The following is a 21454-nucleotide window of genomic DNA, read 5'->3' as shown; positions in this document are numbered from 1 at the left end:
TCAGCCAGGATCTATCCACGAAGGCTTACACGAGCCGTCACAATCTCTCGCCGGGCTTGAGATGCAACAACTCACCCAGCTGCTACCACACGAGTCCATCTACAGGCTGTCCATAAAAATTGCAATGGTTATGCATTCTTACTTGAGGGAACCCGTTTCCTTTCAGACATCGTCACTGGGTATCGAACCAAAAGTTTCCAAAACACAATGGCATCTACGATGTACTTTGAGATTCCCACAATAGCAGAAAGTTGGTGAACAGCGGTCATTCCCATCGCACTCGTCACACTTTTAGTCCCGTTTATCCGGCCAAACGTATTGGATGAACACTCGGTAATGGAAAAAAGAAAAACGGCCTTAGATAATTCCTCCACGGTTTGCCGGGCAACAGACCAGACAAGCCAGAACCAAAACAGCACAATCTGAAACGCTTGCCGTGGTACCAACCATCCCTTTCCTCCCCCACCACCATCACCGCCACCCGCCCACACAAGTCCTAAGTCCTGCCCGCACGCACATGTGCTGCCCCCCCCCCCCCCGCCCCCCGCTCTCTCAGAAGTCCTCGGAAGTGATGAAGGCATAGATCTTGGCGAGGAACGTCGTGAACGTGCCCTGGCGGAAGAGCCGCATCTCCACGTTGAGCAGCAGGTCCCGGGGGCTGTCGGGCGCGCGCTGCATGTACACGACGCCCGTGTACGCGTTCATCTTGCGCGTGGCGAACAGCCCCTCGTGGTTGCCCGCCGTGAGGCCCAGCGTGATGGTGTCGCCCGCGTAGGCGGGCGACGGGCCGATGCGGAAGATGTTGGCGGGCAGCGGCACGGTGCGCGGGAAGCTCAACTGGTAGTAGGTGATGCGAACGGGCGAGCTGGCACAGTCCTGCGGGTCGGCGCACGACATTCGTTCACAGCGACTGGCAGAGGGACGTGGGAGGGACACGGGAGAGATGACACGGGAGAGATGACACGGGAGAGACAGACGGTCATGGACGGGGGCAATGGAGTGACATCACCGAGAGCAGTGGATGGTGAAGTATGGCTGAATAACATCCCCCCTCCCTCCACCCATGACCAACGTAGTGTATGGAGGCCGTCATCCAGCAGTGGATTAACTCGGAGGAGAATTATGTCAGAGACAGCAGTGTTGGTGGCAGGAGGAGAGTGAAGTATGGTCATTTAACCAACATGAGGCCTTCATGCAGCAGTGGATTTACAAACAGCTGTAAATGATTACTTGTTCCATCATCTTTCTTATGATTATGAACAATTAAGCCTATGACTAAATAAACCCGGAATGTACCCATTCTCTTTAAAATCTCGGACACTAAGGAGGGATGAACCTGGATAACGCTTGTATTGGGCAACCACCATGCATTACAGGCGCTATAGACTTTGCGGCTACAGTGGGCAGCAGAGGGCAGGACAACAAAATCCATTTGTATCCCGTGCTTCCATGCTCCCACATCTTTGCTATCACAACTTCACCAACCCCACGCTGACCGGCGTGGTGAAATATGGTTCAAATAACCCTCACTGCCTGCGCGGCACAGGTGGAGGGGGACAGTCCTCATCCGCCAGGGGCTTTACAAGATGCCGTATGCATGCGCACGCAGGTGCAAGCGAAAGGTCAACAAACAAATAAAAAAAAATACTTGACACACCCGCCTTAAAACGGACACAAGCGGAATACGAGGTCTGTGCCGACGGGCGGAGGCAAATGTCACGTGGGCAAAGTCGGACGGACGTCGGATCGCCTACTTCTCTGCGGAGCGGCGGTAGTTGGACGGACAATGGTAGGAGAGGCAGCGGAATCCGCCCTGCATGTTGAAGCAGTTTTCAGATGACGAGCAGTTGTGAGTGCCGGTGCCACACTCGTCCAGGTCTGCACACGCACGCGCACGAAGAAAAGAGTGGTGGCGAAACGGTCAGCGCGTTGTGCTACGAACCCGGCGACCCGAGTTCGATTCCCGCTTATGGCCGTCAACACCAGTGAAGATCATCTGAGCCGGTCCTGGGCCTCCTCCAAGTCGACTCAGCTTCAAATGAGTACCTGCTGCGGTGTGTAAACATCGTCACTGGTGAGACAAAGACGGCTGGGCGCGGTGCTGGCCACCCACTCCCCTCGTGGGCCACAGTTCATAGCTGCTACTCGCAAAAAGTGTTTTGTCCCAAAAGCCTGTTAAAGGCTATACGAGGGATATTTGTCTTGCGTGTGTGCGCGTGTGTGCGCGTGTGTGCGCGTGCATGCTCACCCAGGCAGGAGCGCCCGTTGGGCGACATGGTGTAGCCATACGCGGGGCAGTAGCACTCGAAGCTGCCCGGCACATTGGCACAGCGGTACGCGCAGAGCCCGCCATTACTCCCGGGCAGCGAGCACTCGTCAACGTCTGCGGGAAACAGGCACGTGCACGCACGCGTGCACAGGACGGTACACGCACGTGCAACGATTGTGTGAGTAATGACAGCGCGTACATACACGGTGCATATTTGTGAGAGCATTCACATGCCCGCACGTTGCTACTGCTACTCCCTGCTCCTGCCCCACAGCTATGACCAGACTGACGCCAAACCACTGTAACTACCACCTTTTCACTACCCCTACCACTACCCATAACCCTACCCCAACCCCTATCACTACCCTTATCGCGACCCCTCTTCAACTACTCCAACCCGTCCTCCTAACCATCACCATAACTAACACACAAACACTTTTAATAACCCTTCTCTTGATTGCAACCACTGTCATCTTAAATACAATTGTGTCGTAAAGCGCGTCGGATTATGGCGCTATATAAACTAAACTATTTTTTTATTTTACCAGGCAAGGCCCACTGAGCTATACAGCTCTTTTCAGAAGCGACCAGGCCACAAATGATAGCCCAATGAAGTGGCTTATCATGTGGAAATGTATGGCAACCAGATACTCTAAACACGTGTTCATTCTAAATGTTGATGGAAAAACTGGAGGACCCGGAGAAAAATCTACGCGATCACGGAAAGAACATGCAAATATACAGGCGTCTAAGTCAGGGTCAAACCCAGGACCTCGTACATACCAGGCGAGGTAGTTAACATCTCGCCACCGTGGCGCTACAACTTTACAAAAATGTTGCATAACTGCCACCTAACAAGAAAATTCCATGTGACCATGGGAATAGAGACACGCAAACTCGAAACATAAAGCAGACGTCAGGGTCTGGATCGAACCCACAACCTCCTGAATACCAGGCGAGGTAGTTAACATCTCTCCATCCTGGCATCAATCAGGGCAGGCGGCAGCGCCGCGATCTCCCGTGACGAGCGGCTCATCCACGTCGTCGCACCGTACACGACGGGACCGCGCGTCGCCTCTCCCATGGGGGGGCCAGGGGGCCGGCGGGCCGGGTGGGCCGGCGCTGACCTTCGCAGGTGACCCCATCGACCTCGCTGGGCTGGAAGCCGCGGCGGCAGTAGCACTGATAGGAGCCGATGACGTTGGCGCACTCCTGGCTGCAGGGGCTCGACTCGCACTCGTTTGTGTCTGCGAGCGAGAGTGGCAGAATCGCGATGACGGCAGCGACATCGAGGACAGAGTTAAAGCTTCAAGGTTTCTTTTGTTCGTGGCCAAGTGAGAGAGGTCGAGAGGAACGGGGTGAGACTCTCGTTCACAAGAGTGACCCCCCCCCCCAACCCCCCAGGGGGCTGTCGAAATGTTGACGAAAGGAAAACAAAGAAAAGGATATCAGGACATAAAACACAAACTGCATCACACGAGGAATAGAAGGTGCAGTGATGCCCCAATTTACGTTCTCCCCTTTTACGTCGTTCTGCAAATACGCGGTCACTTTATTATTAACACCGCAACCTGATTTGCAGCGCCTCAATCCACACTTACGTCGCTGACAGGGTCATCCGTCCTTTGTCGTATCGGTCGCCTCCACCTACCCTCTAAATCGCTTTGATTGACGTCGTTCCGAGATTCGTCGTTGCACCGATCAGGAATGCATCCCTGACGTGAACTAGGATGTTACCGTATATCGATATTACACAAACACAATTCCCCGCAGCGTAAATTGGCTCGGGGCAGATTGCCTCCGGATTGAACGCAGCACGAATTACAGAACTAGGCTGCACAAACGTTAAACATCAAACATATATGGGGTGACTATTGCACTAATATGTAAATAAACAAGGATATATGTCAAATGCAATTGCCAGCGAAGTTACTGTCATAGAGTTCTCCCCAGTAGCATGGACAACATTCCCCCCCCTGCTGCCACACAGGCTGCTGTGACAGGCGGGTGCAGTCAAGTCTAGTGTAAATAAGTATTCCACAAATATTCAGCTAGGGGTTGAATTAATACTTGTTCCTACCAGTGAACATTAGTTCGCCACCATTTATTGTTGTATCTGGGCAAAGGTTAGGGTTTAGAGATTAGGGGGCTAGGGTCAATGTTTAGGGTTAAGGGTTAGGGCTATGGTTTAGCATTCTGTGCGACATCAATTCGGAATATTGCTTCCTCGGGTGAAAAAATGTTAAGTGGGGAAACATATCGGCTCTGACACTGGTATGGCATGCCATGTGGTAATAAGCTGAGCACCACAACTGTCAGCCTTTGTCTCCCTAGTGCTGATGTTCACACACCATACACCAGGTACTTATTTAGAGCGGCGTCGAACTTGGGGAGGCCCGGATCCGGTAATGATATCACTCACCACTCACGTTAGCCGTGACCGTGAATCGAACATGGCTAGCTGGTTTCGCAGCAAATTGCGCTTACCTCAATACCATCGCCCCTCAAGATGAACACTCACACACACACAAATCCCTCGTATAGACTTAACAGATTGTTTGGGCAAGTGCTGTTAGCGAGCACCTATGAAGGCCGGCACGGCACACGAGGGGGTGGTTGGCCAGCATCACGCCCAGCCGCATTTGTCTCCCTAGTGGCGATGTTTACACATCACACCAGGTTCTCATTTGAGGCCGAGTCGACCTAGGGGAGGGAGGCCCAGGACCGGTTCAAATAACCGTTACCGGTGTTAGTCATGAGCAGGAATCGAACTCAGGCCGCCAGGTTCGTAACGCAGTGCACTAACCGCTACGCTACTGCTCCACTCACACAAACGCACAAAGATCCCCCAAATAGCCTTAACAGACTGTAGGGGCAAGTGCTGTTAGCGAGCACCTATGAAGGCCGGAACGGTACACGAAAGGGTGGGTGGCCAGCACCACGCCCGACCGCCTTTGTCTCCCTAGTGGCAATGTTTACACACCGCACCAGGTACTCATTTGAGGCTGAGTCGACCTAGGGGAGGCCCGGGACCGGTTCAGATAATCGTCACTGGTGTTGGCCGTGAGCGGGAATCGAACCCGGGTCGCCGGGTTCATAGCGCAGCGCGCTAACCGCTACACTACCGCTCCCCTCACACACAAACGCACGCACACACACAGACCCACACACGCATACACACGCGCACACACACACACGTGTACGTGTATAGGACGGCGTGCCACAGAATCATCGTCGCGTGCGGCCGTGCCTCCCGGCAGTGGGAATCTCTCTCTCTCTCTCACCTTCGCAGGTCTTGCCGTCGGTGCCCAGCTGGAACCCCCTGCTGCAGCTGCAGTGGTAGGAGCCCGGCACATTCTCGCACGTGTGGCTGCATAGCCGCCCTGGGTACTGCCTGCACTCGTTGATGTCTGCGCAGAGGCGAGAGGGGGCAGAGGAGAGGCCTCGTCGATCGCCACGACTGTACGGATGGACTGACCCTCACGTGCGAGAATAATCGTTGTCTCCCAGGAAAGGTCAAAATTAATGAGCTATTAAACGAATTTTTATTTTACCAGGTAAGGCCCACTGAGCTATGTTGCTATTTTTGAGAAGCTACCTGGCCACAAATGATAGCGCAACGAAGTGGCTTATCACGTGGAACTTTAAAGCAGCCAAATACTTCAAACGCACGTTTCTAAATGTGGAGGGAAAAAGCCGGAGGACTCTGGAGAAAAATCCACGCGCCACGGGGAGAGAGACATGTAAACTCCAAATATACAGCAGACGTCAAGGTTGAGATCGAACCCACGACCTCCTGCATACCATGCGAGGTAGTTAACATCTCGCCAAAGCCATATGTTAATAATGGGGGGCGCGGGGGAGGGGTGGAGACGGGGGGGGGTGGAGGGGGGCCTACCTCCCATATTAATAAGGGGGGCCCACCACGTGGGCGGCTGCTGCTGCTGCTGCGTGGACACGGGCGGCGCGATGTAAATAGCCGGGCCCCGTCGTCTCGACCTGCCCCGCACCGGGTAGAGGTGCCCCACCCCGATGTTGAATATCACAGCGATGGCGAGGAGCGCAACGTACCCACGCAGGTGCGTCCCAGAGTGTCGTAGTAGTAGCCGCTGGCGCAGTTGCAGCGGTAGCTGCCCGGAGTGTTTTGGCACTGCTGGCCATCGCCACACTGGTGCGCACCCGTTTGGCACTCGTCCACGTCTGTTACGCACGCGCACACAACGACAAAAATCCCCCTGTGACAAAGATCCCCCGTGTAGTCTTAACAGACTGTTGGGGGCAAGTGCTGTTAGCGAGCAGCAACCTATGCAGGCCGCCACGGCACATTCTTATTTGAGGCTAAGTCGACCTAGGGGAGCTCGAGTTTCAAGTGTATTTTTTTTTAACCAGGTGAGAACTCAAAGAGACCGGGAGAGAGTCTAATTTGCAAGAGTGAGTGCCCCGGGTCAATACAAATTTACAAAAGCAAGAACACAATCAAATAGAAATCAGGGCAAAAACAACTGCGCCATAGGAGAAATCGGAAATATTGCATGTAAAAACATAAAGCAATGTTAAATTATTAGTTCCGTGTAGCCGTCATGAGTCAACTCGGGGAAGATCACCATTCCACACAATGCGAGATCAATCCCGATGAAGTGTGCAGAGCTGAATGGAGTTCAAAAGAACTCGCAAACAAACACTTTGAGAAAGACTCCACGCAGACGATCCCCGGGTTTGATCTTAAACGAAGCTCATGGTCCACCCTTAACCGCATCCGCACAAACCATGGCAGATACTGATACCTGATGCACAAATGGAAACATACAAACTCTCCAGTGTGCGATTGGTCAACCAGAACAGACCGTGCAAAATATAAGGACGCAATACCCGATCCACAAATACGAAGGAGACATCACGGCGATGCACTCCGCTGCTCCTGACGCGGTTATTCTGGCTTGACCACCTGGATGTGAAATCGTAGTCGTTCCTCTGCATCTCCATCAGCAGCCGAACAAAAGAGGATCTTTCCGCACCGGATCACGCCGACCGGGGTACTCACCGACACAGCGGCCTCCGTCAGGGCTGGCGTGGTACCCTCGCCCGCAGTTGATGATGTTCCTTTGGCAGGTGAAGGACCCCACAGTGTTGATGCAATTATAGCCCAGCTGGCAGATGTCCAACTGCGTCGTGCACTCGTTGATGTCTGCCGGGAGTGAAAGGTCGTTAAAAAAAAGTGTTTTTACCTAACAAAAAATTCAAGACAAAGATCCCCCGTATAGCCTTTACTGGACTATTGAGCCAAGTGCTGTTAGCAACACGGTCTGGGATTGCTCTCCAATGGTCGTGGAGATGCAGAGCTTTCACTTGTTCGAGATGGCCGAGTTGCGCAGAGATCACCGCTGAAATCATGGGTTTGAATCCAGGCAGCTGTCGGCGATTGAATCGGGTTCACAGGTGCAGTGAGTTGATGGTCTCAGCTCAGTCACCAATGAGTGTACAAAAAAAATCCCTCACGTTAAATTTGGTTCCGCACAACAATTGCACCGATTCCAGCTTTGAAGAATGAAATATCGATTTGACTGTCAAACAAGGAACACATTACTCTCAGTGACACAGTGGGTGGGAAAGTTGTTCCCTCTACTTTGTCAACTAGTGGTCACTTAAATGGATCTCAGAGGTAGCTCTGCAGTATCCGCTTCCGTGGGCCGTTCCTCCAAGACACAAGACCTGCGCTGCTCTGCGCGCGATCCGAAACAGATCCCTCGTCGCGAGGCGCTTTACACCGTAACCGGGGATAAATTGTGGAACGTCATTTTTTGCAATTTACTCTATGAGAACGCCGAACTTCTTTTGCACCGTACGTAGCCAACCGTGCTCATCAGAGGTGCAGAGAGTGTGGCGGGGGGGGCGGGGGGGTGCTAGCGGGGCGTGGGCAGGAGGGGGGGGGGGGGGGGGGTTAGGCGCCGCGTCTCACCGATGCAGCTGCCCAGCGCATCCTGCAGGAAGCCGGCGCCGCACTCCTCGCGCGGGCGGCAACGGAACGAGCCCAGCGTGTTCTGGCACTTCAGCTCCTCGCCGCAGTTGTGTGTGCCCGTCTCGCACTCATCGATGTCTGCAGGCGCCCGCGCGTAACGACAACGAGGGCAATGACGGCGATCGTGACAACGCGCAGTCATTGGCACAGCACCGCGATTGCTTTGCTCGCGCCACTGCTGGCGGAAGGGGCCTCCACCAGAGGAGGCTGTAGAGAGCCCCCCTCTAGAGGGCAATTGGCTTGGATGAGCAGAATCAGAGTCTTTGCTTACACTGGAGTAATCCGATGAGCTTTGAAGCTCTTTTCAGAGATGTCCACGAGGGGCGGGTTTATATGTATGTATATTCAACTTTTGTAGCGTCCATACGTAGCCAACCGTGCTAATCAGAGGTGTGATTAGCGCGGTTGGCTACGTTTCAGCAAGATATCGGGGTGCCCACACTTGACCCAACTGCACGCGACCTGACCGTCGACTAAGTGTGGTGTATCCGTTTAAAATGCTGGGTGGGGAGAGATGGAGCTGCAATTTAAGAATCATGCACCATCATTTCAACTGGCATGCCAGGAGAGGAAACGAACCGACGACCTCTGGATTGCAAGTTCAGTGCGCTGCTCACCGTTACGCCACGAGGGCATCCAAAACTAATAATAATCATAATAACGATTTATAATTATAATATACCAGAATTGTGTAAAGAAGATGTTTTTGTTTTTAATCAGTGAATGTCCCCTGCTATGACATACGGATCAGAAACATGGACATTGACAAAGAAAACGGAATTCAAAGCTGATAGGTGTACAAAAAAGCACGGAAGGATGCACGTTTGGAACTACACCGAGGCCGGAAGAGGAACACATGGAGGATTTGCGAACATAAGCAAGTCAGAGACATCACGATGACTGTCAAGAAACATCAGCGGGCTTGGGCGTGACGTTTCGCTGGAGGGGACGACGGCGACGACCGGTGGTCGAGACTAACGACGGAGTGGGAACGCGGTTCGAGAACGCGGTTCGAGATCACGTCCCCCGCGGAGATGGAGCGAAGCTCGTGCTTGAGCTGCCCCACTGTCGTTCGAAGGCCGTTCACACCAATCTCCAGGTAGACCGATCTCTGACTCGGGGGGGGCGCCGATGTGCAATCTGACATCCTCAACCAGTTGCGTCGAACCAATGACAATGGTGACAACAACAACGACGACGACAATGGCAATGACGACAACGATGACGATGACGACGATGCCTGAAGAAAACCCCCACACGCACAAGGGGACATCAGCGGACGTCGTCGGTGGCGGCTGCCTGCGCGGAGGGTGGGGGCAGGGGTAACTTGCCCTGGCAGTGGTTGAGCTCGGTGAGCTCGTAGCCCGTGCCACAGCTGATCTCGCGCTGGCAGCGGAAAGACCCGGCCGTGTTGATGCAGCGCTGTCCCTCCTGGCAGTGGTGCTCGTCCGTCAGGCACTCGTTCACGTCTGTGCTCCGCCCGTCGGAGCGGGGGGGGGGGATGGAACGGAAATTATTTCAACCTCGCAGTAAAAATCCATTTGCATTCCACGCCTCTGATAAGCTATGAAGCTCTTTTTCACATAAGTCAAGGGTCAAACCCGTAGGAGGTGGCAAACCTAACAGGCACCCATCCACCAATAGACTGGCCATGGTGTTATACGTTTAATATATATGTTTTTATTTCGTTCCCTGATAAACCTGGCGAGTGCTTGCATGGGTGACCACCAGCAATAACAGCATGTGGGACTATGATGCAGACAGCACAGGGCAGTGCGAAACAAAACCCTGTGCTGTACGGGGTCTGTGCGAATTGTACGTATGTTGAACTTGTTTTGCACCGTACGTAGCCAACCGTGCTAATCGGAGATGTGGGGAATCTTGATTGCCATGAGTGCTGTAATCGCTGTGATGATGCCTCCCTTCTTATATATAGATATCTCGGTGAGAAGTTGCTGAAGGAGGGAAGCGTAGACGCGGGGGGCACAAAAGTACTGCAATGCTGTGATGCGCCCAAGCCGCCCACCTTCACAGCTCACTGCGTCACTCCGGAGCCGGTAGCCGATGTGACACGCGCACTGTGCCCCCGTGCTGGCTTCAACGCACTTGTGGGCACACGTTTTTCCCAACGCTGAAAGAAAGAGAGAGAGAGAGACATTCACCTGTATCATCATCATTGTCAGTAACGGTCTATGCACTGCTGGATGAAGGCAAGGGTTTCCCCAAATGACAATCTTCGCGACGGATTCAATCCTGATATTAAAATACAAGTTAACTCGTTCCATGCTGCATGCGCCTGATGATTGTTGAAGACGTCCTAACGTGACGCACTGAGCAATTGGCGCCGTCTGCGTTAATAGAGCCGATTCATGTGAAGATCTCAGTGTGCGTGTGTACGACAGTGTGCGCGGGGGTTAGCGCGCTGCGTTATCAACCCGGCGACACGAGTTCGATTCCCGCTCACGGCCACCAACACCAATGATGATTATCTGAACAGGTTCCTGGGTCTACCCGAGGTCGACTCGGCCTCAAATTAGCACCTCGTGCTTGTGTGTAAACATCGCCGCTAGGGAGACAAAGGCGGGCAGGCGTGGTGCTGGCCACCCACCCCCCTTGTGTGCCGTGCCGGGCTTCATAGGTGCTCACTAACAGCACTTGCCCCAACAGTCTGTTAAGGCTATACAGAGGATCGTTGATCTTTGTCCTTGTATGTGCACGTGTTCCATGTGATGCAGACAGCGTTAGCCGTTGTATTTTTGTGTCAACGTCTAAGTTTCGGATCCATATATCATCGCAGAGAGTGTGCACTCATTAAACCCTTTCATCGTCGAGGCACGCCGGTATACGTCGCTTTTTAATTTGAGCGATTTTTTTAAAGTCCATTTTACTCACAATATTGACTGATGTGTGCCCTGAGGACACACATCAGCCTGGGTACGCGGCGGCGAGATTGGTAGTTTAACTTTCGTGTTGTGGCTTCCCGTAATGATGATGGGAAAACATCTATGAAAGTCTGGGGTGGGGGTGCTCGCACGCACCGTGACACTTGTCCAATTGCTGTTGGCTGGCCGGCACGTCGGGGTCATCCCTCCATTCGTTCTGCTTCTGGAACTGATCTCCTCCTTAAAAAAAAAACAAAGGGTTTCATAATCATCGCACCTCCAATTAGGTACAGTTGGCGACGTACGGTGCGAAAGAAGTTCAACATACGTACGTAAACAGACACCAGGACAGGGTGACACCACAGCAGACAACAAAGGCAAAGATTAACCCCCCCCCCCACACCGTATAGCCAACGCAGGCTGTTGGGGAAAGTGCTGTTAGTGAGCACCTATGGAGGCCGAAACAGCACACAAGGGAGCGGAGTAGCCAGCACCATGCCTGGCCGCCTTTGTCTCCCCAGTGGCGATGTTTTACACACCCGCAACAGGTACTCGTTTTGAGGCTGAGTCGACCTAAGGGAGGCCCAGGACCGGTTCAAATAACCGTCACTGGCATTGACCGTGAAGCAGGAACCTAACTCGTGTCGCCGGGTTCATAATGCAGTGCGCTAACCACTACACTACTGCTCCCTTAGCAAACAACAGGACCACACCACAGACAACCCCAACTTCATAATCACAATAATAATAAATGCAAATTCTCATCTATGATTGTTGCGAGTCGGAGTTGATTATGGTGTCGATTGGGAGGTGAGATTCCTGTGCGTTAGAATAGACGCCAAGTGCGACTGAGGATTTGACGCCAAGTGCGACTGAGGATTTGTAAACCCATCATGAGTACGGATTTGCGTGCGGTCGTCAATTTCCTGACAGGGTCTTGCGGGACATGGACCTCAGCTCACACCAATCACGAGACTTTATAAAGAAAAAAATCAATATATGTTGAACTTCTTTCGCACTGGACATAGCCAACCACGCTAATCGGAGGTTCGGGGAAAGAACAACAAGCTAAACACATAAAGCAGTTCTAAAGAAATGAGTTTTCAATCTAGAATGAGTTTTCAATCTATACACACACATCGTGGAATACAATCGCACAACGGTCGGCACCCGACACTCAGATCTCTGAAGTTAAACGTTTCCCGTTCTGAGATTCGATTTGATCCAGTTAGGAATCGGAATAACTGATGACGTACAAGTATGCCATCGGAACGGGTTCAGCAAGTTTGACGCAATGGTCCTTTTTCATATAGCGCATTGTGAATGAATCGGAATCAGAATATGTATCTATACTGGAGGAATCCGATGAGCTATAAAGCTCTTTTTCACAGATGTTCAGTAGGGGCGGGTAAGAACGTTACAAATAACCCAAACACATTAAAATAAAACTAAACCATTCCCATCCTACCAGGATGAAGCAGCGCCATTGCCCAAAGCCACAGTGTTATTGCCGAATGTGCCGAGTTCATTTTCGTTGCAAGTGTGAATTGTGAGATTGCAATCGTGGAGCTATTGGTCACGCACGTTCCGCCGTGCTGTTCTGTCCGCTGGCGCAGCAGGTGCGGTACACGAGGCTGCACAGCTGACCCAGGCCCTGCAGATCTGTACAGGCGAGGCCCTGGCTCTGGGTCTTCAAGCCCAGCAGGCAGCAGTCGCAGCACGGCTGTTTGTGTACAGAGAGGTGAGCACAAAGACAAAGATTGCCCTAGTATAGCCTTAACAAACTGTTGAGGCAAGTGCTGTTAAAGCGAGAACCTATGAAGGCTGGTACGGCACATGAGGGGGTGGGTGTCCAGCACCACGTCTGGCCGCCTTTGTCTCCCCAGTGGCGATGTTTTTACACACCGCACCAGCTACTCATTTGAGGCTGAGTCGACCCCAAGGAAGGCTCAGGACCGGTTCAGATAATTGTCACCGGTGTTGGCCGTGAGCGGGAATCGAGCCCAGGTCGCCAGGTCTGTAGTGCAGCTCGTTAACTGCTACACTACCGCTCCATGCACACACACACGCACCAAATAAACCCAACCACAATCAAGTTGTCAACTGCACAATCGTTATCGCCACTGTGCCAAAGAAACTGCCACGGCGGACTCGGGTAAAAGCTTTCATAGACACTGTCTGAGCAACAATGCGTTGTTCAGTTTAACACGTATCAGGCTTTCACGACCAATATTATCCACGACAGAGGTTTTTTTTGGGTTAGATCGCGTAAATATAAATGTGTCGTTAAACCCACCACCACCCGATACAGCCAATTTAGAAATGTTTGTCAAATAAACAAAACGTGCCAATTAGTTACCAGTTCAGCACACCGATATGTTGGAGAGTAAACCCACAACATTTACAATTCTAGTACCTCGACATTTCCCCGGTAATTACAAAGCGTGCAGTTGGGTAAAGTGTCCGTTACTCCAACTTCTTCCACGACGTCTGGCCGGCGTGGAAAAAGTAGGCCAGGTAATCCCTCCTCGACAAGATAGGGGCTCTCTACAGCTTCCTCGAATGGAGGCCCCTTCAGCCAGCAGTGGCACGAGCGAAGGCATTGCAGGGCGGCACCTTTACCTCGTCTTTTACACGGGTGCCTAGTATATAATGTAACACAAACACTTTGTGGAACTGCCCTTTGACAGTCCAAATGAGTCACTAAAAAAACACACAAATTCTGACCTAAAATCGGACTCGCAAGAAAATATGTAAAAAGATTGATTTTTAAAAAATAAATAAAATACATAAAACCTGCCCGCCAACATTTCCGCTGGCTTTATGAATCGGCGCAGCTTATCTCGATTCCATCAGTTGGCACAACAGCAGAAAAACAAAATAAAAGTCCATCGGCGAGAAACGAACAAAGCCCACAAGTAGATTCGGTCTGGTACACGTCCAGTCCAACTCACACGCAGCGAACCCCCGACTCGAGCGGGCGATAAGGGACAACTCCATTTGTAGCTGCAGAACAAAGTCACAATCTTCAAGGAGCCATCTCCGCCCTCTCTGCGCTTTCCTCAAGTCTGGCACGTCACCTCATTCTATCCTCACTCCTTATTTCTGACACCACCACTACACGCTAGGTCATGGAGGGTTTAGAAGTTATTTCCTTAGTGTGTGTCTACCTGGTACATGGTGTGTGTGTGTCTACCTGGTACATGGGGTGTGTGTGTGTCTTCCTGGTACATGGGGTGTGTGTGTGTGTGTACCTGGTACATGGGGTGTGTGTGAGTGTCTACCTGGTACATGGGGTGTGTGTGTCTACCTGGTACATGGGGTGTGAGTGTCTACCTGGTACATGGGGTGTGTGTGTGTGTCTACCTGGTACATGGGGTGTGTGTGAGTGTCTTCCTGGTACATGGGGTGTGTGTGAGTGTCTACCTGGTACATGGGGTGTGTGTGAGTGTCTTCCTGGTACATGTGGTGTGTGTGTGTGTACCTGGTACATGGGGTGTGTGTGAGTGTCTTCCTGGTACATGGGGTGTGTGTGTGTGTACCTGGTACATGTGGTGTGTGTGTGTGTACCTGGTACATGGGGTGTGTGTGAGTGTCTTCCTGGTACATGGGGTGTGTGTGTGTACCTGGTACATGGGGTGTGTGTGAGTGTCTACCTGGTACATGGGGTGTGTGTGAGTGTCTACCTGGTACATGGGGTGTGTGTGTGTGTACCTGGTACATGGGGTGTGTGGGTGAGTGTCTACCTGGTACATGGGGTGTGTGTGTGTATACTTGGTACATGGGGTGTGTGTGTGTCTACCTGGTACATGGGGTGTGTGTGTACCTGGTACATGGGGTGTGTGTGTGTGTACCTCGTACATGGGGTGTGTGTGTCTACCTGGTACATGGGGTGCGTATGAGTGTCTGTACCTAGTACATGGGGTGTATATGATTCATAATAAACGTTTTTGGGGTTAGATCGTGTAAGTATAAATGTGTGTGAGTGTGTACACCTGGTATATGGGGGGTGTGTACCTGGTACATGGTGTGAGTGTGTGTATACCTGGTATATGGGGGGTGTGTACCTGGTACATGGTGTTAGTGTGTGTATACCTGGTATATGGGGGGTGTGTGTACCTGGCACATGGGGTGTGTGTGTGTGTGTACCTGGTACATGAGGGTGTGTGTACCTTGTACATGAGGTGTGTGTGTACTTGGTATATGGAGTGTGAGTGTGTGTACCTGGTACATGCTGCCGGAGCAGCTGTCGATGTGAGATCCACACCCTGACACCTGCCGTGCGGTCGTCATGCCGGCCTGGCACGAGGCATCCTCCAGCGAGGCCAGGCAGCATCGCTTCTGTGCCATCCTGAGCACACCAACCCCAGTGACAAAGATCCCCCACATAGCCTTGACACGTAGAATGAGAATAAAATAATAAATTGATAAAATAAAATGAGAATATTATTGTGTTATTTTATTTTATCAATTTATTATTTTATTCTCATTCTACGTGACTTTACCAAAAGAACCAAAGAAGATGAATCATTGCAGTCACGAAAGCTTTAAATCGAAATATAGCCTTGACAGTTGAAAAAAATGGCTCTTCTTGATATTTTGGTTGCTGACCCCTGACCATGGGGAGTCCAGTTTACCATTGCCCATGGGAATCCAGTTCACCATGGGAGTCCAGTTCGCCATGAGCAGGAGTCGGCAACCTGCGGCTCCTGAGCAGCACGCGGCTCTTTAAGGGCTGCTTTCGTGACTTTATATATGAAGGACCACCGTCTCGTATTCACCACAGCGCATTGCGGTTCGTAATTTTTTTTTTACAGAATTCGTAAAAAATTTTTATCTCCTTGTTATTTTGGTTGCCGACCCCTGGGCCCTGGACGAATAATATGCATTATTAAAACTCGACACATTACGATTCTACGCACGACAAAACCCCAGGGCTTAATTTCGGCCAGGTGTGTCTGGCTCAGTGACCCGGGACAATGTCTCCACACCTGGCACACACCAAATCCACCATATGAACCTCCCCTCCGCGAGGACAGCGCCTAACCCCGGGTTTTACCAAGCGCGCCCGAAAAAACATTCAGCGAGAAACGAAGCGCTCGGTAAAACCAACGACGAGCAAATTCGCACGGTCGAATGAATGAAGAGGGGTGTGGGGGGGGGAGGAAACCGGCCTCGCTAGAACTCGCGGCCGTGATGGGGCAAAGCGCCGGTACCTGCACGCCTCCAAGTCGTTGGCGGGTCGGGGTAGGTCGGAGCACTGCTGGCGCTTGGCGGCCCAGCGCTGGCCGCTCGTGCAGCATTCCTGCAGCGGGTCCGCCCTCGGCAGCGCTGGGGACCCCCGCCAACCGATCGTCGCAGTGAGACGCACAGACAGGACAGAGACCAGGGGGCGCTCGCTGCGATTTTAGATTCGTAAATTGCGATTGTGTGCGCACGTGTGTGTGTGTGTGTATGTTTGTCTTCTTTTGTGCCGTGCGTAGCCAATCTAGCTAATCAGAGGTTCGGGGGAAGGATTCGTAATGCAGCGTATGTTGAACTAAACACAAAAAGCAGTTCTCAATAAATGAGATTTCAATCGAGATGATTTGAAATAGCATAGCTCCAGTGACTTCCGAATATCGGAAGGAAGAGTGCTCCAGACAGCCGCAGAAGCACACCTGAAACCGAGCGATGCGGCATAAACCATGTGATGATGGTATATGGCCCAGCAAGGTATTGTGGTTAATTTAGTGAAAAGGTGTGCGCATGCGGGCTCAGCGAACATTCCCGGCATCGCGCTGCATAAAAATAAAAGCTGGGGTTATCGTGGAACTCGAGCTCTCGTTTGCCTCCCCACATCTACTGGAAATCTGTGAAAGAGAGTTTCATAGCTCATCGGATTTCTCCAGGATAAAAAAAAATATTCCGATTCTTTCAGCTCCCATCTCCAGCTGCGTGACGTTTCCCACATCCGCTGTTTTCTCACCCCAGCTGCCGGAAAGACCCTACACTCCCCCCCCCCCCCCAACACATTCTTCACCATTAAAGCTCCAAATAACCTAGAATGCCACTATCATACTTCTCACCCGCGTCCATAAATGAGATCACATCATCCCAGTACTCCGATCCCTCCACTGGCTCCCAATGTGCGGATCGCACTCACAGTCTGCAAGCTCCTCCGTGGAGTCGCCCTTTGTCTACCTCTCCCCTGTCATCTCTCTCCGCTCCTCGCCACGTAACTCTCTGCTCAGTCTCCCTTCATTTGATGGGAGGTGACTCCTTCTCTGCCGCTGTTACCACTGACGATAATGTTTCTTGTAGTGATGATGTTGTTGATGGTGATGATGGTTGTAGTGGTACTGTAGCTGTTGTTGATAATGGTTATGATGGTGGTGATGTCGTTGAGCGGTGGTGATGTCGTTGAGCGGTGGTGCAATAGTGAGCGAGCTGCGCTACAAACCCAGAAACTCAAGTACGATTTCTGCTCTCGGCAAACACCAGTGACAATTATCTGAACAGGTCCTGGGCCTCCCCTAGGTTGACTCAGCCTCAAATGAGTGCCTGGTGCAGTGTGTAAACACCACCACTGGGGAGACAAAGGCGGCCGGGCGTGGGGTTGACCACCCACCCCCTCGTGCGCTCTGCCAGGTTTCAATGGTGTTCGCTAACAGCAATTGCCCCAACGGTGTTTTAAGGCTATAGGGGGGATCTTTGTCTTTGATCATGTTGTTGGCGATGACAATGATGGCCAGCCTTTCTGCAAGCATCACGAGGAAAGATTTTAAACAAAACTAAAAGTAACTTTAACATCTCGCTTGCTTGCTTTGTTCAGCTGTCAGTTTTGTTTTTTTAAAACGCATGAGAGAAACGCAGAAATAGTTACACGAATGTCTGTGGGGAGCCAGGTATGTGCGCGTGGGTGAGTGTGTGTGATTTTAATTTGCAGTAATTGCGGTGCGTGCAGTTGCAACAATCCACCCAACGCTCCATTTCATTAAATGCACCGCTCGGGAGAGAAGCAAGATTCAATCTTGAATCTCATTAGACTGCAGTGGGCCAAACATGTTTCAAGTCAAATGCACATTCAAATTAAAATAAATCCAAAGCTTTACATGCAGGGTGGCCCAAATGTCAGGACATACACGGTTATTATGTTTATTTTAACAAATCACATAGGGTTATTTAATTTATTTTTACAAATGTTCAAACCGACTCCCATTAACATTAATGCATGCATGCATTCTCTTCGCAAATTAATTTAGAACTTTTTAAGGATTACAGCTGACTTATTTACCATACAATAAAAAAACCAATGTAACTTGCTTGTCTTTTTTCAATCTTCTTTCTGTCTGTAAACGTCATCAGCATGTGTGTATGTTGAACTGCTTTCGCACCGTACGTAGCCAACCGTACTAATCGGCAGGTGTGGGGGAAGGACAACAAACTAAACAGAAAGTAGAAAAAAACCTCTATCAATAATGCTAACAGATAAAATATTCACTTAAAGAATAAGCCATTAAAATATTTAAATGGAATTCAGCCAAGCCAACCCCCGATGACCGAAACGGCGTGGGGCTCCCCCCACGCCGTTTCAACCAAGCAGTGGATTTGACAAAGTGGCTTCGAGTCGGCACTGAGTAACGTATTGAACGCCAGCGTGGGCTTTGACATCGCTGCAGTTGTTTTGCTTCTGTCTCGTCCGTTTGGATTTACGCACAGAGTGTTGATATCTCTCGTTCTTCCCAAGCATGACCACGGAACACCCCGCCCCCCCCCGCCGCCGCCCCCCAGAATTCCCCAAGAGAAGCTGGCTTAACGTCCCCCTTTACGGGGTGGCACGGGGCGGCGCTGTGATGTCTCCGATAAGCCGAGGCACGGACGGGGGTGACTTGCACCCGACAAGTGCCTACGTTGTTCCACCGGAGGCTTACAGGCCCACCTACTGCGCGCGCATCAACAATCATGTTATGACGGCTCACTGTGAAGAACAACATGACAAAGATCCCCCCGCGTAGCGAAATGTACACTGTTATAGGAAGAGAACTGTGAGTGAGCACCTATTAAGGTGGGCACGGTGCGAGGTGGGTGTGGTATGGTCAGCACCACGCACGGCCACCTTTGTCTTTCCAGTGTCGAGGGTCACGCACCGAATCAGAATCACAATATTTATTTATACTGGAGGAATCCGATGAGCTATAAAGCTCTTTTCCGCAGATGTCCAGTAGGGGCGGGTAAGAACGGTACAACAACAAACAATACACAAACACGAAAGGAGTGCAACGTATAGGAAAGGTAAACAAATCACTTTAAAAAAAGTATACAAATAAAGCTCAACTATTTTTATCTTAGCAGGAAAACACCACTGAGCTATTAGCTTATTTTTAGAAGCGACGTGGCCACACACAATAGCAAAAAATAAACATTGGTCATTATGTGGAAATTGATAGCAAAGTCATCTAAATGCAAGTCACAACTTAGTGGCATTTCTCATTGGAAGATGAGTCAACCTCTGAGCAGTGACCTAGGACCGGGTTCGGATGTCACTCGCCACTGATGTTAGCGCCATGGCTGGGCATCGAATTCAGGTGGCAAGGATTGCAGTGTAGTGCCCTAACCGTTACCAAGTATTCAGACACAATATAGTATTCAAGCCTAGGTCATTTAAAAACGGGGACCTTGCAGAAGCACAGATTCTAAAACTTTGGCAAGCACGCCATCAAGTAAATGTAAGTGTAGAGTTTGAGTTTACTTGATCTATTACACGGAAGATGATCCCATGTAGCCGACTGCCCGGCTATTTTACACGGGAGATACGTGGTGCTGCGTGAGCACAGCAGCAAGAACAACAATGTTAACGTTGCAGAGAGTGAGTACAGGATCCTTGAGGAATATTGCTCAACAAACAAAGTATATAATGGTCATAAACTAAACACACGTGAGTTGAACACAGTGCACGCATAATATGAGACCCGTTATAGCAGCTGGGCGAGTGTAAGAAAATAAGACGCGAAATATTTTGCCAAAAAACTTCAGCGACCATTTACCTGTTAGCGGAGAGATTAGAAGAGAAGTGCGCACGATCAGCCAGGCATTAACGAGACTCCGCATTGTCGCCTACGCGAGCCCCCGACGCTGGCTTCGATTGCCCGGTGGAAGGAAATGAAGAGCCACAAAAAATGGTCAGAACACACCAAAACCAAGCCCGGTGTCACCCCGAGGCGCTGCGAGGTGCGGGCGGCACCGGTGGGGTGTCACCCTTATGTAGGGGGCGAGCGGCGACGGCCAATAACGAGCGGGCGATCGTAAATGCACAAGGCCCCCCCCCCCCCCGCCAAGGAGCTTTCCAATCACACGCCAGAGTCGCACTGCGGCTTCTAAATCAAATACACACGGCGTTCCTCCCCCACACGAAGCAAAACAAACAAAAATAAGACAAATACAAAGGGGGAAAAAATCTCACCCCCCCTAGTGATATTTTCTGAAAAACACAAATTTATCTATTGCGGTCACAATAGATTGGAGAGATTGGATGGGGGGGGGGGGTGGGAGGGTTGTAATTATTCTCGGCTGGATAATTTTTGGTTGGGTCACGGTTTGTTTTGTTTGTCTTGTTTTTGTTGACCTGTTCTTTTTTTGAGCGCGGTTAAAATGGGAGGGCACTCCGCCCCAATTTCGCTGCCGGATTGGAAACGCGTCGTCGCCGTCGCCCGCGACTGTGCCGAGCCAGCGCAAGCGCCACGAGAAACGCTGCTCTTGGGTTTCTGTTTATTGGCCGGAGGGGATTTTCTTTCCGAGCAGAAAACGAATTTGAGAGGGGAGGAGAAGGGAGCAGGGGGGGGAGGAGGAGGCAAGAAAAATGTTCTCGAAGCATCATCGTGCTTCGGCTCTCACAGAGCCACTTTGTTGACGCGATGGTAAACACGCCGGTCGTGTCTCCGCTTCGTATAGTGGGGCTCATGACACCGTCGGGCCAAGCCAGGCTAAATGTTATATATATGTTTGTGAATGTATTTGAACGTATTGGCGGTACACTGGTGCGCGGTATAAAAAAAATAAATCTAATTTTTCGGAATTATTTTATTTTTTCCCACGATTCGCACCCCCGGTCAGAAAATATTGTGGGGTGCGTCAAAATCAGTTCTCGTGATGTCGAAGCGGTCGAAAACGAATGCCAGTTAAAATTGAGATCTTAAGACTGTTTTGAGGACTGGTGTGTAGTGCTGCACCAGTGTACCGCCAATACGTCCATTTGTCTTTTTTCACAATGTTATCCCGATTTTACTATCAGCGTTGCGCCATGAGAAA

At 51.0% G+C, this 21454-nt stretch overlaps 1 protein-coding gene across 2 annotated transcripts in view; it reads right to left on the bottom strand.

Moving 5' to 3' along the window:
- Positions 1-531: 531 nt before the first annotated feature.
- The window catches only part of LOC116947511 (fibulin-1-like), a 36768-nt gene continuing 15845 nt past the window's right edge, over positions 532-21454 (bottom strand). For both annotated transcript variants that reach the window (XM_032963332.2, XM_032963331.2), the window contains exons 4-17: positions 16384-16498; positions 15392-15518; positions 12752-12890; positions 11324-11407; positions 10312-10416; positions 9617-9754; positions 8226-8363; positions 7311-7454; positions 6341-6469; positions 5554-5679; positions 3397-3516; positions 2249-2383; positions 1755-1878; positions 532-910 (exon numbers count right to left, since the gene is read on the bottom strand). In XM_032963332.2, the coding sequence (XP_032819223.2) occupies positions 553-910; positions 1755-1878; positions 2249-2383; positions 3397-3516; positions 5554-5679; positions 6341-6469; positions 7311-7454; positions 8226-8363; positions 9617-9754; positions 10312-10416; positions 11324-11407; positions 12752-12890; positions 15392-15518; positions 16384-16498 (1982 nt within the window). In that variant the 3' untranslated portion in view covers positions 532-552. The remainder of the gene's footprint in view (positions 911-1754; positions 1879-2248; positions 2384-3396; positions 3517-5553; positions 5680-6340; positions 6470-7310; positions 7455-8225; positions 8364-9616; positions 9755-10311; positions 10417-11323; positions 11408-12751; positions 12891-15391; positions 15519-16383; positions 16499-21454) is intronic.

Source organism: Petromyzon marinus, chromosome 30 (assembly GCF_048934315.1).
Source record: "Petromyzon marinus isolate PM22_M1 ecotype Great Lakes invasive population chromosome 30, UKy_Petmar_22M1.pri1.0, whole genome shotgun sequence".
Lineage (NCBI taxonomy): Eukaryota > Metazoa > Chordata > Hyperoartia > Petromyzontiformes > Petromyzontidae > Petromyzon > Petromyzon marinus.
Note: the sequence above shows the minus strand (reverse complement) of the source record. Positions and strands in the feature narration are given on the sequence as shown.